Source organism: Chelonia mydas, chromosome 7, assembly GCF_015237465.2.
Source record: "Chelonia mydas isolate rCheMyd1 chromosome 7, rCheMyd1.pri.v2, whole genome shotgun sequence".
In the NCBI taxonomy this organism is placed as follows: domain Eukaryota; kingdom Metazoa; phylum Chordata; order Testudines; family Cheloniidae; genus Chelonia; species Chelonia mydas.
In genome coordinates this window covers 86,831,525-86,849,328 of record NC_057853.1, presented here as the reverse complement: position 1 = coordinate 86,849,328, position 17,804 = coordinate 86,831,525, and the positions used below count along the sequence as shown (strand labels likewise).

The 17,804-nt window shown below is 40.3% G+C and overlaps 1 protein-coding gene across 1 annotated transcript in view; it reads right to left on the bottom strand.

Annotated features, from left to right (window-relative positions):
- The window catches only part of PCDH15 (protocadherin related 15), a 665,248-nt gene that overhangs the window by 272,355 nt on the left and 375,089 nt on the right, over positions 1-17,804 (bottom strand). The window contains exon 14 of the mRNA XM_043551059.1: positions 12,555-12,748. Within this exon, the coding sequence (XP_043406994.1) occupies positions 12,555-12,748 (194 nt within the window). The remainder of the gene's footprint in view (positions 1-12,554; positions 12,749-17,804) is intronic.

The window sequence follows — 17,804 nt, the reverse complement described above, 5'->3', positions numbered from 1 at the left end:
TGAGCCCCCAAACCCCTGAGCTGCATTATGTCTTTTCTGACACAGTGTCAAATTCTGATACACTAATGCATGCTCCCCCATTGGGGGAAATCCTTGACTGATGAAAGCCAGCTATGTTTCTTTGGGGATAGAAGAAGGGGATGGTTGAAGAAGGGACAGGGCTGGAACACATAGCACCCTAGGTTATGCTCCTCTAAATTAACATTTTGTGCCAAAATAGCCCACAGCAACTCCAGGATAGAGAGAATGGGAAAACTGTCTTAGAGGCACCTTTCTCTTACATCTCAGTGCAACTGAAGATCTAGACTACACACTTTACTATGCTACCAACATCTGCAATATCTCTAGAACCATAAAGCAGTGCCTCGTTATCTGGAAACATGTCATCTTGTAAGCAATCATTATATAGCAGGTTATTATTATTTAGTTTTTATATTACTGTAGTGCCTAGGAGCCCCAGTCATGGACCAGTATCACATTTTCCTCTGCATAAACTAATTGACAGTCTTTAAATCTCCCATTTTCTTTAGGGCTGAAGTAAAAGAAATCGTGATTTGACAAACAAATATGTCCAAAACTGCTGGAAAGAAATCTGAACATGTACGTTTTCCAGAGGATATAAAATATGAATAGCTAAAAAATCTACTAAAAGGTACACAGGGATATGAATTTGAAATCACTTTGTGTCAGCTGAAGATAAATTTAGTTAAATACCATAAAATACACATCACTAATCAATACTTTGGTTAATTAGCTGTACAGGATTCTGATATAGTACATGCTTGTTCTTGCTATATTATAGACACTAATTTATTTTTAGGTGTAAAGTTAGAAAATGTTAATGTTGATAAAAATGAGGGACGAACATTGCTTATATCATGCCAGACATTAGTGAAATTTTCCACACTCTCCCTGCATAGTTCTCCCAATGCACATCATCCTTCGGGACCTGAGCAGTCACTATCCACACTGTGGGCGTGGCTACACTTGCAGATGTAGAGCGCTGTGAGTTAAACCAGCCCTTGCAGAGCACAATAGGGAAAGTGCTGCAGTATGTCCACACTGTCAGATTCAAGCGCACTGGCATGGCCACATTAGCAGCTCTTGCAATGCCACAGAGAGCAGTGCTTTGTGATAGCTATCTCCAGATGCAAGTGGCTGCAACTTGCTTTTCAAAAATGGGAGAGAGGGGGTGGAATGTGACAGGGAGTGTGTTGTGTGTATGTGGGGGGAGAGAGAGTGGGTTTTGGGGGGCTGCGAGCATTTCAGCATGCTGTCTTGTTAGTTCAGACAGCAGCAGACCTTCCTCCCCCACCTCTCTCTCACACACTCACAGCAAGCAACATTCCACACTAATGGTTGCTTTGTCCTGGAGCAGATAAGCATCCAGCTGTCAGAAGCAGAGCTTTGAAAGGGCATATCTGCATTCCTGCAGCCGATTCCAAAACAATGACAAGAGTGGCCATTTGACTTCAGGAGATTATGGGACATTTCCGGAGGCCAATCAGAGCACAGTAATGCAACACCTTGTTCACACTGACGCTGGGGCATTTCAGCCGAGGCGCACCAAGTGTTATGCTTCTCGTGGAGGTGGATTACCAGGAGCGCTCCAGCTGCAGAGTTCAAGGGCTCTAAGTGCCTTGCCATTGTGGACGGGTTGTGAGTTAGGGCACCTGGAGCTGCTTTAATGCGCTCTAACTTGGAAATATAGCCAAGTGTGATTGTTTAGCAACATGGAAAAATGTTCTCTAGGGAGTAGCTGCCAATAACCTAAAGAGATGAAAGTCTAGTGATTTAAGTGTAATAGTTTGAAAACAAAGCAAATTAAGCATCAATCACAATTTAAACACAAGTACAAAATCTCCATTAGAGTGCATGGTATATACCTACAACCCATAAATCACTGAGTGGTTACAGTCTATCATCTCCATGAATGTTTCAGAAGCTCTAATCTGCAGATTATTGACACAAGGGATATAAATGCTCTCCACTTGTAGCCAGTTCGTTTATAAGACTACATAAAGGCCATATAAGCTGTTGGGAGAAAAGTATTATAGTATATAAAGTGAAAAGATACAGACCTGAGACTCTCCCCCACTTTAAACATGATGGATGTACTATACGCTACGTGGAAAGATGAAAATGTGATTTTTTTGAACTGGGAAACCACTTCAGAACAGAGATCAGAACTAAGACCTGAACTTCGTCAAATTTTGGATCTGAAACTGAAAATACCAAATATACTGAAATTTCCAGATCAAATGTTTTCAGTTCACATACATGTATACGGTTGAATTGTAACTTTCATGCTGCAGTTCCACCAGTGGTATTGGGAATTGTAGAACCTTTAAGGGGTATAGCTTTCCAGACAGGAAGGCTGTGGGAGGGACACTGCAGAAGGCCATGTTCTGTTGTGCAGATGCAGTTGGAACTGGAGACTGAATAAAGCAGGTCTCTTTCAAGAACCTTTGGGGGCATGTAGCATACACACACGCAGCCCCCAGCACAGGTATAAATAGCAGTGTAGCCGGCAAGGCACAACTCAAATGGGTTAAGTAAAGACTTGCATGAAGGGCATGGGTATGCACACAAGTACGTACTCTGTTCACCCAAGCTGTGCCTCCCTGTCAACCCTACTACTTTTAGCAGCGTAGCATCCCACTGTCTCTCTGCTGCTGGAGCCTTTCCCCACCACAGGAAGACGCCAGCAGTGGAGAAAGGCTTGAGCAGCTTCCCACTGCAGGGAAAGACTTAGGGAGTGGGGAGGCAGTGGGGAAAGGATCCACTAGCTCCCCGCTGCTGGAGCCTTCCCTCGCCAAAGGAAAAGACTCTTGCATCAAGAAAAAAGGTCTGGTGGGCAGCAGAGGGGGAGGGGGAGAGAAAGGGGTTCCCTGCTGCCTCCCCACTGCTGAAGCCTTTTCCTGTTGCCAGTCTTTCACCAACATGTAGCTACACACTGCAGGGGGGACATAGCTCACTTTTCACTGCAGCATGTTGCTACAGACACTACATGCTGCTGCCAGTGGTGTAGACATAGTCTAAGGCTGAAGAGACAATCTTGCAATTTTTGAGGACTACCAAATCACTACTAAGAGATCAGATTGTGGTTAGAATCCAGAGCAAAAAACTCAGAGACAACTGGGAGACCCAGAACTAACTCTTGACAAGGCAATTAGAATTTGCCAAACAGTGGAAGCCTCCCAGTCCAGACAGAACCTTATTGAGGGTGGACAGTACCCTGACACTGTTGTCTTGATTGAGAATCCAAACTATCACAAGAAAAGAGACCTGAGACAGAAAGGCACATGGTGCTCATAGAGTCAAGCAAGAACAGCACAAGGAGCTGCATGTGCTGTGATGACAAGCACAAGCTAGGTCATGACCTGACATACAAGAAAAGAGCAAGAAATGCAACAGATTACATCACTTTGCAATAGTTTAGAAGCACCAACAGAGTATGCACAGCATGAACAAAGAGGATGATGACAGCAACACCATCTCAGTGGCGTTTTTCATAGGAGTAATGGGCACCATTTCCAGCAAAAGATGGATTGTCAATCTGAAATCAAATGGGACATTCATTTTAAACTGGACATTATATACAAACTAAGTATTGCCAGAAACAGTGTTTTTAGCACTAAAAGAAAAGTCACAGATAGCAAAAAGTAAGCAGGTAAAAGTCAGGGCTTATAGTGGTGGACTTATCCCCACTAAAAGATTATGCAAACTAGATATATGGATCAATAACAAATGTGTAGAAAAGATAACATTTGTAATAGTACCAGGGAAAAGATGACAGCTTATTGGGTTAAAACTGTCAAGCCTTGGTCTGATCAAGAGGATGTAATCATCAGAGAAGCTGGGGAACAAAACAATCGAGGAAGAGTTTGAGGGTGGGATAGGGATGTACTCAGAGTACAGAATAAAGATGAAAGAGACCAACTGTCCCGCAATTCATGCCTCTAGGAAAGTTTCCTTTGCCCTAATGGAGAGGCTAAAAGAGGAGCTAGATAGGGTCATTGGTCTGGGAATCAGAGTGAGTACAAGAACCAACAGAGTGGGTACACTAACTGATCATTGAGGGGGAAAAAAGACAAAACCTACTGACTTTAATTAATATATAAAAAGGAAACATTTCCTACTACCCACCAGGGGAGAAAGGTTGAGAGATATGGCTGATGCCAAATATTTTTCAATTCTGGATGTGTCAGCAGAGTTCTGGCAGATGCGCTGCAGAAAAACTGTGCACATGTTCTGGCATATTCAACCTACCCCTTTTAGAGACACAGTTCGGGGTCTGTTCACCACCTGAGATATTTCATAGGAAAACAAAAATTTTTGACAGTATAGAGGGTACTAACGTTTATGCAGATGATGTTTTGATCAGGGGAAAAGAAGTAGAAGAGCATGACCAGAGGTTTTGGGCAAATCTGGAAAGAGCAAGAGGTGCTGCGTTAAAGCCAAACAAACACAAATGTAAATTCCATGTAATGGAAAATATACCTGTGGGAGAACTTAACACCGCAAGGCGTGCAGGGAGAGCACAGTAAGGCAGAGGCCATATCCAGCATGCCTGCCTCAACAGATAAGGAAGGTAAACAAAGATCCCTTAGAATGGTGAACTGGGGAAATTCATGCCTAATATAGCTGTGAGAGCACCACTGTGCAAATTGTCTAATGAACTTGGGATGCAAATCTTAATAAAGCATTTGAAAAACTGAAGGAGTTAGCTAAAGAGGCCCTAGTCCTGAGGTACCATGACAGTAAGAGTAAAACTAAGTTGATCATGGATGCCTCCAAGAAGGGTATTAGCACATTCCCCCTACAGCAGTATGGTCAAAACTGAAGACCAGTAGTTTGTGTGTCACCGGCACTACCAAAAATTGAGTGTCGATATATGCTGAAATAGAGGAGGAGGCTGTCGCTTAAGTCCATGGGTGTAAAAAGTTTAATGTCTATCTTTATGGGAGGCCATGAATCACTTATTACTAGTGCTAAAAGGGGGAACTGAAGCAGGTCCCAGCCCAGGGTCCTGTGTAAGTCAACACCCAAGTAGGTGATCTCCCATCAGGGAGTCTACATCCACTGCCCTGTGTTAGGGGGCTTATTCCTTCACCCACTTACTTCCCTGGTCCTTCTCGCATGAACAGAGAGCAACAATACCCGAAGTCCAAAGGTGCAAACAATTCAATGTTTATTGGGGTGAACTTCCAGCAAGCATGATTCCAGTTTCCTTCCTTAGTATCCTCCTTCCCAGCTCTGACACCACACAGCCGTACACCTGTGTCCCTGTTCCCATTCCTGCCCTTAGCCAAACATGATTCCAATTTCCTTACTCCCATTCCCTGTTCCCATTTCCCCCTTTAGCAAAACATGATTCCAATTTCCTTACCCCCACTCCCTGTTCCCATTTCCCCAGTTAGCAAAACATGATTCCAATTTCCTTACCCCCACTCCCTGTTCCCATTTCCCCAGTTGGCAAAACATGATTCCAATTTCCTTACCCCCATTCCCTGTTCCCATCTCCCCCACCCACACACCCACCCCCATTCCCTGTTCCCATTTCCCCCACATTCCCACCCCCATACCCCCTCACTTCCTGATTGACTGCAGACTATATAGTAAAACTTGAGTTCTGCTTTGCTATACCTTAATCAATCATTTTACTGAACTTTAACTAACCAATCCTAACATATTGTAACATGATTATGTAACCAATTATATCCCACCACCTTAATTAATTTACACCCAGCAAAATTAATTATACAGCAGACAGAAACAATCACAGAACCAAACAGAGATTATACAGACAAACAATAGCAAAGTGGGAACTATAATGACAAAACAATACAGAAGTGAGGATTTCACATCCCAGCTATTGATAAGTGAGTTCTTGACAGACAGGATGCTATCAAACTAAGTTTCCTTTTACATTTTCTAGGCACGTCCCTTTCTCTGGAGGTGATAGGCACTATCAGGACAGGACTGTATTCCTAACAGCCCAATAGCACCTTATTTCAATGTGACCAGTTTGGAATGTGAGGATGTGACCGTTCACTTCCCAGCTTATGGCTGCCTCTGTTGCTTAGCCAAAGGCCTTAGCCTAAGCACAGGGCCTCAAACTGTCACAGTAAGAGAAGGACCTTACACTGGCAGACAGTGATTTTGATTCTTTCTTTTATACCTCTATAACTAGCCAAGTGATAAGAATACACCTAAATTCTTAAAGTACAGGCCTTTGCAGACAGGCCTGAATATCTATATCCTAACACTCTGAACTACTTCCTACTGCTGTCCCTTCAGTTTGGGGAATGGCCCTGTGATGGGGTGGCTGCCCCTCACTGGCAGAACAGAGCTTAAAAGCAACCCTAGGGAGGCTGCGCCGGAGGCAGCCAATTAGAAAGTGGCTGAGAGGAGTAGCTAATCATGGCCCAGCAGGCTCATATAAGAAGGGCTGCAGGGCAGCACAGAGGTCAGTAGCTGACTGGAATTCGAGGGGAGAAGACCAGGCTTCTAGCAGGGTGAAGAAGCCACAGCACCTGGGACAATTCAGTACTGCAAACAGGGCCTGGGGAGCTAGAGAGAGCTTCTGGATGGCTGATAGGGCCTGCAGGCTGAGACCCTGAGGTAAGGGCAGAAGAGGGTGCTGGAGCTGCATGGGAAGCGGCCCTGGGACAATGGACTACAGTTGCCACTGAGGAAAGTGACTGGGTGGAGATTGCAGGTCCCCCGGAAGGGGAGAACATGGAGCGTGGCACAGCTGGAGGGCACTGTCATGAAGAAGACGCCATTGTCCTGGGAGTGATGTGGGTCCAGGAGCAGAGATGAGGGTGGGCGAGACACCTCCAGAAGAGGGCGAAGAGCTAATTCCTAGGTGAGTAGGTGAGTCATGTCCTGTCACAGGCCCCTATAGTCCAAGTTGCTGTGGTGGCTTTTCTCTAGTAGTGCCCTCATAGACCCTGGGTGGCATCCTGTTGTGGTCCCAGATTTTTCTGGGTGAGGCAGCTGTAAGTTTGGTGGCCTCGGAATCCCCAAAAGGTCTCCATGTTTTGGTCACCTGAGCTCCTCATAGTCAGGGTGCTCTCAGGACTCTTCCTCAGCCTCCTTTGGCCAGGAAGACAGTTCTTGCATCCTTATGACTTACTCAGCTGGCAGATTAGTGATCCTTCCCCTCAGGTAAGGAGGCAGCCAGCTCCTGCCTCTTCACCAGTCAGCCATGAACTGAGCTGGGTTATCTCCTCCTCTTCCCCTCTACAGGCCTCACATTAGCTGCAGCTATAACAGGACAGGGCTAGCTGAGCCTGAAGACTCTCTTTAACCCCTTCCATGCTGGTAGGTGGTTTCTCTGCTTCATTACATTGGGTTTAGACATGTAACTACTAGTCCCCATTATCTCCAATCCAATGGGATGATGGAAAGTGATGTTAAAATAATAAAGCAGCTATTGAAGAAGGCTGCAGAGTCTCATATGTACTTAGTACTGTTAAACTACAGGAGGGCAACAGCAAAACATGGTTTGTCACTTGTGTTCATTCATTTTAACAGATCTCTGAGAACTAGAATACTGTAATGTTAGATGCTGATCTCAGAGGAACTGGGGATTTGCAGAAGTATAAAGAGGCAGATAAAGCTAAACAAAAAGAGCAGCATGATTTGGAGTCCTGAGAGCAGCAATCACTTCACGAACATCACATAGTGTACATCTCTGATAGTAATCAATGTTTGCAAACAACATAGATATCATATAAGATCGTCATCCCAGCTGAACATTTACTGTGGTGGAATAGATGATGCCTTCTATTACTTCCACTAGGAAGGAATATAAGAGGCATCAAGTTTGGTTGCTTTGCCTGAGAATGTCTCAGTTAGGCAACAACCACAATAGGTCAAGACAACCAAGCCCCAGGACATTATTCTGCCAGAACAAATGGACTTACTGCTTCCTGATAACAGTTGTTTCTAATATTTCGAGGGTGATCTGCCAGTTCAAGTGACAGTACAAGAGACCTGAGGGATTAATTGACCATTGTTTGTAACTAGGTTGGTTACATGTATTTAAAATTGTGTTACATAAATGTTGTTTGTTAACTATTATTTGATTTTGGAAACTGTGATTATTTGATGTGATTATTTGTGATTATTATGTGATTATTTGATTTTGGAAACTGTGCCTTTAAACAGCATAGGTTCCCAGACAGGAGGTATGGGGGAGGGGAACTGCAGAGAAAGATGGAACTGGTCACTGAATAAAGAGGTTCTCTTTCAAGCTCCTTTGGCCCAGAGTGGTAACTGAACGCCACGTTGCCCATATAGGGGGCTATGAAAAGCCACACCATTCCCAAAGTGGCATTGGAGAGATTGGATTCATTTTCTGTCTTCTCTCTTCATCTCCTTGTGGAGTCCTCAGTTCAGGCAACACAGGTGAGAGGGGACCCTCAGTAGTTACACAAAGGGGGAGGGGCTCCTTCTCATTTAGGTCTCCCTGGCTACACAGAAATTGATCACTATCCGGGCCAGTGTACACCAACTGCTCATCAGCACTGTCTTAAAGTATGCTAGCATGTATGTACAAATACAAGGAGATTTGTATGCATATTAGTGGAATCTCATTTTTGAGGACATAATGCATCACTGTAGACAGCCTTCAAAGAGAAAATGCATTTACATTCAGTATGTTTTTTCCAAGAATGTTATGATGTAGATGGGCAGGTGGATGGACCTGATCTGGTGGATTGTTTTCATCATTAACTGTAATGATCCTGCAGTCTAAGAAGAACTGGAAGAGGACAGGAAACCTTAAAATCTGCTCTATAATTGCTCATATATGACAAATACCTTTCCTTTTTGTCAGTACACTGGAAATTGCCCATGAATGGCTCCTTAACTATGACATAAATAGCGAAAAGCTGATAGAATTAAACATGAAACATTTGTCCTTGATTAATGTAATTACATATAATTTAGTACACTTATACCATGTTACTAAGTCTAGCTAATAATGGATATCTGAAGAATATTGATATTCAATCAATATTGATTGAGTATAGTATCTTATCATATGGCTATAATGAATTACAAACCATTAATTTGAAGTGTTAATCAAAAATAAGACATAGAATTCAGGTAATTTTAAATTTGGATTCACAAAGCAGAACCCAGTCATTTATTACTTTGCTTGACAATGAGATTTTTTTTCTCCTCTAAATTATTATTTCATGTTTCTTTACTCCTTATTGGACTCTTACTAAACCCCATTAAACTTTCTTATTTTTTCCCAGGAATAGTGGTCACATTTGAGAGAAAATCCAGCTGTATTCCCATATTCTAAGTATATAAGAAATTTCTCTCACAAAGTCTTCCAAGGAAGAAACTTTATAAGTAGAACCATTGTACTTTATTGAATTAGATCACTCTTCAACTAAACAAACTTCTATATCCCTAGGATGACATCCTGAACCAACGAAGTCAATTACATAGCCTTTAGCCATGAAATGCCATCAGCTGTAGATTAGTCTAAAACCACTAATAAACTTGATTCTATAAAATACTCAGTATATAGTAGTCACCATTAAAAAGTTAATATTTGACCTCAATTACTACACAGTGTTACATGAAAATTTTTGAGTGAGTGAATTGAAATATTTAGTTTTCTAGTCTTCCAGAAAAATATCAGTTACACATCACTTATCTCATCTTGTGCTATAGATTGGTTTAATTTTTTAAGCTATCTAAATATGAGTACTATTAATAACAGATCTTTTCAGCTCTTTACTAGAATTCTAATGTTCTCCTTTGTTTATTTGCTGTATAAAGACGAAGCAACAAAAACAAGACCGAGCCTAAAGCTTGATTCCAGGTCTGTCCAAATAGATTCCCTCAAGCTTTCTGTGGAAACAAAAAGAGTTTCTATCTAGTAGTCATTTTTTCCTTAAAGACTGTACCCTCTCTTTGAGCTGCTCTATAAGCAATGCACCACTGTTCCTTTATAATATTGAGTCAGAGCCAAACATTCTCCTCAACTTCCCTAAAGTATGAAAAGAACCTGCCTAGAGTAATTCCCCCACCCCCAATATCTAGGTTGATGCCACTCCACTTTATTATGCAAAGCTGGGCAGTGTGCATCAGGGTCTGTTTGGCTCATCACATCCCTCAGTCTACTAAAGCCCATAACTGCATATTTTGCAAGAGCGTATTAGATTTGGTACTGCTCCTCTGGCCCGTCATTTTTAGGGTTTGTGTAACCTCATTAATTCTTGGACTCTTTTTTTCTCAGATAAAATATTAAAGAATGTCCTCTATGTGTGTTAGAATTCTGTCTGGAATTATTAGGGGGGGGGGACTGAAATATAACAACTGGAGAAATCTTCTTCTGAATGTTAGCAGTCCTCCAATAAGATTGTGTGTGTGTTCCACTCTTGCTCGATTCTTTAATAAATGAACAAGCAAAATCCATTGCCATTTATTCAAACGATTGCTCTGGTATCAGGGTATGGGATCTGAGAATAGTGGAGTTACACCCTTAATATGAATTAAGACATTTATTAAAAGATTCCATTTCTCTGAATGAAATAAAATAAGCCTGTGTGCATTACTTAACTCTAAAGCCAAGTGAGTAATTACCAGACTTTTTCTTCTGTTGCCATCTGTCTATCTTCGATAAACCTTGTCTAATCTCTGTCTAGTAGTTTGGGTGATTCACTTAAGATGCCTGAGAGAGGCCTGATTTACTGCAAGTTCTGATCATCCACTCTCTGGAAGTCAGGTTCCTTGCATGCAGCTCATGTTGGACACTCAAAAACTGAGGCATCCCAAATCACTAGTCTTTTTTAAAAAAAATATGTCATAAGTCTATAAGAAAATAGATCAATGGAACTACAAGAAGTGAGATCTTAACTTGCTTTCGGCGAATATTGTAATAAGTAGCCTTTCTAATAGACGAAAGGAATTCGTCCCCCAGCAGGATACCATTAAAATATAGATCTTAGGGCACGTGTTAATAATTCTTTAAAGATTTGGTAAAGGGTTAATTACTCGTGAAAATATGCTGTAAAGAATGAAAAGTCTACCTTGGACCAAGGTGTAATGGACACCATGAATACTAAGAGAGCTAGCCTTTGAGTCAAATGCTTTAAATATTTTAACAACAACCTTAAAGATCTTCCTGTTCAATGCTAGTGGTCAAGGGAGAAACATCTGAGAACGAACTTCAATACCTACTTGGAATGGCATAATTATTATTTGTATTTCAGAGCCAACTAATCAGGGACCAGAGTCCTACGCACTATACAAATATATAAGACTATATAGTGTCTGCATCAAAGAGCTTACAGTCTCAATTGAAACATGGTGCAACAGAAGAATGTAACACATGATAAGAGGGAAGGGGAAACAAAATGTAAGAACAATAAGATCACATGTTTGCAGAGCTTAGTTTGTAAATAGTCTAATGGATGAGCATATTCCAATAATTTGGAAATATATAGTAATTTGGAATAAACAAATAACCATCCAGCTCAATCTAGCCATCATAGTGTGTGGATTGCTTGCAGACTTAACAGCAGAAGTTGGTCTTGGGGGGCAGGGGGGAGGCATCTGGGTAAACTCACATGATGATATCTTTCTCTTACATTGACTGCCCCATTTGTGAACGTGAGAAACATTGGAGAGGTGCAGTTACACAAGGCTTCTCCCAGTCCCCTTAATTGGAGAATGGACTTGTCACATTTTCAGCACAACGACGCCTTACTGGCATTGGGCCCAGAACATGTCATCTCAACCATTGTTATGTATTTCTCTACACAATAGTGAAGTGCCAACATTTTTGCTTATTTTCAGTACACAGAAATCAAGAACAAAAGAAGCAGGAAAGTGGGACTGGATAGCTTTATTTGGGAAATGCAACAATCCTGAGCCAACCACAGACAACACACAAACTGCTCTGATCTGACAGTAGTCTGAGATTAGACATTAAATGACTTTGCTGGTGTGAATTTAGGTTTTAGTGGTGTGTACTTCATTATTTGCACAGCTTGCAATTTATGTGACAAAATAAGTGAAGTCCAGATGAACATGAATACTATAATACCTTGTCACCTAGGCAGAAGGCAGTTGCCAGCTGAGGGATCATTCTGAAGATACTATTATTAACCATTTCTGCATCACAGCAAGCGATGTCCAGAAAAAAACAACATCTATCTTCCTTTCTTTCACATTTAATTTTTCATACAAACAAGGACAGATAAAATTCAACAGGTAATAATTTAATTTTTAAAAGGAGACTATTTCATTCTCCTTGAATTGTGAAAGTTGTGAGCTGCAGAGAATATGTAAATAAGCCATGAAAATGCAAGACTTAGACTAATTTCTAATATAGTACTTATCAAAAGAAAAATTGAAGTGGGATCAACACACAAAACAGAGTAAATGGAAGCCATATCCCTCTGAATGCCCGATGCACCGCAGATTTTTACGAATAAGAATACTCTGTGCTTCTTAAATTTAATTGCTGGGATAGACATAGGTTGAAAAATATTTTTTATTATATAATTAATTACCTTCTCTGTGCAGGAGGAGCACTGTCAGATGCTTTGACAGTGAGAGCATAGGACCTCCCTACTGACAACACAACTCCTGGAGCGATGGTGATAAGGCCTGTTCGATCATTAATGATGAAGTCTCCCTGGTCCCCAGCCAGAATTCCGTATATGATCTGCCCATTTGGCCCTTGGTCTGCATCTATGGCACTGAGCTGCAATTGAAAATCAGAATGTAAATACTTAAGAATCAATTCCATTCTATTTTATTTTCTCTCAACAAGGGATCTTGCTTTGGAGAAGAAAGTTTTCAAAGGAAGAAGAAACACACTGCATCTACTCACTAAAAATATTGTCATAGGAAAATGTAATTTAAAATTAGAACATCATAAAATGAGTAAAAGAAAATCCTGCATCAGGAAAAAAAAAATCCAAAACAACCAGTCCTGAATTTAGGACTGCGAGTAAGCTACATGAAATCTAAGTATTAATGAAAGGCTAATTAATACAATACTGATGTTATTCTTTATTGATAGGAATTTCCACCACTTCCTAAAAATACCCCAACCAAACATGTTATTTACAAGAACAAAATAAATGTTTGAACTGGGGGTCTGAAGTTTATTCATGGAAAGGTTCCCTGCCTCTGTCTTCCTTAAAACTGTATTGGGATAGTGCTGTTGCTGCCAAAAATTATGATAGTCAAGTCTTGCATAAAAACCTGTTCATGTTAAGGTGGGGAACAATGGCATTATCATTTATGGGCAGTGGGACTAGGAGGTGTACCACAGACCGATTAGATAACCGAGTCCAAGCGAAATGATAAAGGTGCACATTCACACACATATCACCGAAAGAGAGAGAGAGAGAGATACTATGCACAGGAAATCCAAAACCATTTATTGCAACTCTGTTTTTGACATTTTCCCCACAAAACTGTAAAGCTCCGATACCCAGGATGTGCAAGTTTAAGGTCAGATATCTTATGATCCATTAGGGCTAGAAATAGGAGTTTATGCCATTGGAAATGGTAGATTCCTATCTTTGTAATGAGATACACAGCAGCTCTTGCTTCTTACTCCTAGTGTATTACCAGTATATGATATGCACAGTCTCTGATATGAGATATAGGGAATGTGTGTTTTTTACCAAGTGCACTAAGATGATTTGGAACTACAGGCATATCCTGTATTGAATAGACATCATTATCATCATCAATGCACTATATTCACACAACAGACATATATAGAACAAGTAGGCGATGTTTTCACTTCAGTTGCTTGTGATTCAGGAAGACTATATTTCTTGAGAACAGATCAAAAGTATGCACATTTTAGCATTTCTCTTTCCATATGCAGAATGAACAGATTATTCCATAAAAAGTACATATATATTTATAAATAAATCAGTGGTGGTGCTCATCCCTTGAACTTTATATCAGACATTTAGAACAGCCATCTTAATTAACACCACATTCACAAAATGAAAAAAGAGGTATTGCATTCTGCTACACTCAGATGTGGGGAAAATAGTTGAAGTATCATTATTAAGCAGGTTTATTAGGTTAGTGCTTAAGGACCAATCAGGAATGGGGTCCCATTGTGCTAGGCACTGTACAAAGAGTGGCAGACAGTCCCTGTTCCAAAAAGTTTACAATCTAATAGACAAGACAGACACAGGGTGGGGGAAAGGGATATAGCACACAAGCAGAGTGAATAATGTAATGGCAGCAAACCTCACATTAGTTCCATGGTTTTGGGAGGTGAGGGGTTGAGGAGGGACGTGTAGTTAGGAAGGGATCGGTTCAATGTAAAGAAAAGTGAAGGGAGAAGGGACACTGAACAAAAGAGAGGTGGGGGGAACAGGGCTGGGGAAAGACTAAGAGGGGCAAGCATGGAGTTAAGCTGAGGAGGTGAAGAGACCGTGAGGGAGGGGAAAGGGGAGAGGTGGAGCAAACAGTCAATCAGCACAGTGCAGACAAACTTCAGTAAAACTGTAGGAAGTTCTCTGAAAGTCTCATGTCTCTTTGGCTGCCAGCCACAGAACATGTCCATCAGCTCACCTTCCTGAGTGAAAAGCGATGAAATGAAAGTGACAAAAAACCGATTTCACATCTCGATCCCCTGCTGCTCATGTTTGGTGTTGGGCAGCAGAAGGTATGAAGCATAATAGGCATCAGTTTGTACAGGAAAAGAACAGCAGGAGATATGGAAAACTGTAAGAACCCACACTAAGCAGCTCTGACTTAAAGTTCCTCTAAAGTTCCTCTGACTTTACTTCCTCTAAAGATTCCTGCTGGCCTGTCTGCCTTCCTGCTTTCTTGCTCCCACAGCCCCTAATGCAGCCACAGAGTCAGCAAACATGGAGGTAGGTTCAGGTAACTGTCTGGGAGCCAGAAATCCTCTTCTTTGCCCCTGCAACACTCAGTAGGCTGGCAGAAGCATATGTGGAGGTGGCCTATTGCCAGCCTGTCACTCAAATCCTCTCTTGGATTAGAATATAATGTAACCTATTAATCAACATATTATTAGACTGCCAGCCCTGGTCATGCCACTGCAGTTCAGAGAATATTATTTACAACCTTAGCGCCATCTGCTCCCAAGACCCCTGGTGAAAGGAAGACAAGAAGAAGGAAAACACACACAGTATCAAACACACACAGTATCCTGCTACTAGAGCAAGCAGGGAGAGTACAACCAAAGATGTAGCGTGCACGACAATTACATTTACATATGATTCTAAGCTACAGGGAGTGAATAAAACACTAAGGGATGTAGCTTTTTTTCAGAATATTGATAGAGTACACAAATAGGCTCAGTGGAACATCAGTTGTAATGTGCAGACAGAGGCACTTAGTCAAAAACAATACCCAAGTTCAGTATAGTATACATGCACTGAATTAGTTAATATGATAAGAGGAAATGATCTGGATGGATTGGTAGATCCAACATTCAAATTATGGATTCAGCATGCAACAGGTGACAGAGGCTGTTACTGCTGTTGCACACTATGCTGTTTGTAGAATCAACCCTTTCTCAAGAAGCAACAATGGATTAAATAAGATATAGATAGTTATAATTAACTGTACCCTAGGTAAGATGCACTGACTCTGAAATTAAAGTGCATTATTGTCTTCACATACAGTATAGCAATATAAGGTGCATTTCTAAGTGAACAAAGGTATGTTAAAGTTTTTTTAAAAATTAAAGTTCTATCATATTCAGCTCATTTAAAGTTTATTTTGAACTATCTTCATACTTCATTCGAACAGGCAAAGCTCTCCACAGCTTTTTTGAGAGGTAGCATGGTATCATACTCACATTGAATGTTTGAAATGTTTTTTAATAATGAAACCCTTCAATTGTTTTCAAAATAGTGAGCAACTCATGTTAGAAAGTCATTAAACAAATCAAAGTGTCACACACTGTCTTTGGAACACACTTCTCTAATTCTGTGTTTTCTTGCCAAATTCTGCATAGGACATCCTATAAACTGTGTAGTTTTATAACTGCTCTACATTCCATATGATGGTGCCTTTGGTGTTTCAACATAATACCCTGTGATGCTTAGATAAAGACAACACATCAAACTGCATCACATAAAATCCACTTTTTATACTCCCTTAGGGTTTGCAGAAGCACCTCCAGTGAAAAAGCATGGATGTGTCACAGTTTTTTACATCTTAAACATCTCTCGAACTGCATATTCCTGTAATCAAATATTCTACATTTACCCTATGCAATTGCTCATACTCATTAGCCTTCCAAAGAAAACTTACTATAAAAACTTGATGGCGTAGTTAAAGTGTTACAATACCCTTCCGCACTGAACACCAACAATAAAAACACACACACAAAAAAAGGAAAAAAACATATCCAAGGTCCTAAGTATTTAACTTCAGCAGTTGAGGCAGAACCAGTTTTTACTGTGACAGCATGAAAAGAGAAATCAGTTAAATATATAAATTAGTAAGGTTAATTAAATTTACAAAAAAGAGGCTTTGAAAATTTAAGTAATCTGAATAAAACTTTTGGGGCAAAAAGATATCTGAAAGGTAGAACCTGCTATCATAGTTTATAATTTTGGAAATTCAAATGACAGGTGATAGGGCTTCATAATTAACATGATTTGGGAAATATTTTAAAGTCAAAATACGTAGAAAAAGTAACAGACTAAAGAGGATTTATTCTGCTTCCTCAAAATGTCTCTTGCATACAGTAACAGTAATTTTATTACCTTCAAAATGTAAGAAGATTAATAATTTTAATAATAAAAATGACATGTATTCTGCAGCTACTCAACCCAGCAAGAGCTAGTTTGGTAACAGGCAAACGGAAAACTATAATAAGAAATATTATTAACATCACATCTTATAAAGCCATATACTTGATGAGTATAAAAACTCTGATCAATCTCAATCACTTTAAACTTGAAGGGAGGAACTGGACTATTCCATTTGACTCGGGTCCCTTTAGAAGTGACAGTTTCAGGGAACCAGTTACGAAGCTAATAAACATATGATCATCAACATTTCTATTGGTCCCGCATCTGTCATGAACTAACTTTCAGTCAAGTTGGTCTGAATCCCAAATGCCATACATGATTAGATCCTGCTGACCCAAATTGAATTGTACAGATATTATCTGCCAAACTGGTTTGTCTCCCAACATCCATATTTGGAATGATTGTTCCAGTCAAATAAGTCTGATTCTTCAAAGTCATATTTAATTAGTACAAATTTATTTTAGCATTATGGGTAATTTTATGAAAATTACCATGTAAACAGTACAGCTGAGTCATTTGGAGCAATATGCCACTGAGGACTGCCATGACTGGGCTGTCAAAGCTCAGACAGCAACTATGCACATTTTTCATCTTTTCTTGGGCTCCCCCATGTAATTTAGCAATTGCTTCTGCAAGAAAAAGTGCATATAATCCATTATATACTCCATCAAGTTATTGATTTGGACTAATCAAATGTAATACTAATTAGAGCAGAACAAACTACAATTAAAGCCCTGGTCTTAGACGCACGATTTCACGTAACCCCTTTCCATTCCAACCAATCATTTTGAACTTTAGATCAAGTTTACATACTACTGCATTTCTTGATGTATGCAGAGAAACCTGATTTTACAAAGGTTTCAAAGAGTATGCAATACATTTTAAAATCAAAGTGTCATAAAAATTAATTTTGACTTTAATAAAAATTCAGACGTGGGACCAGATATGAATTTCATTTAATGTGGACATTCATATATTCAGGGTTTA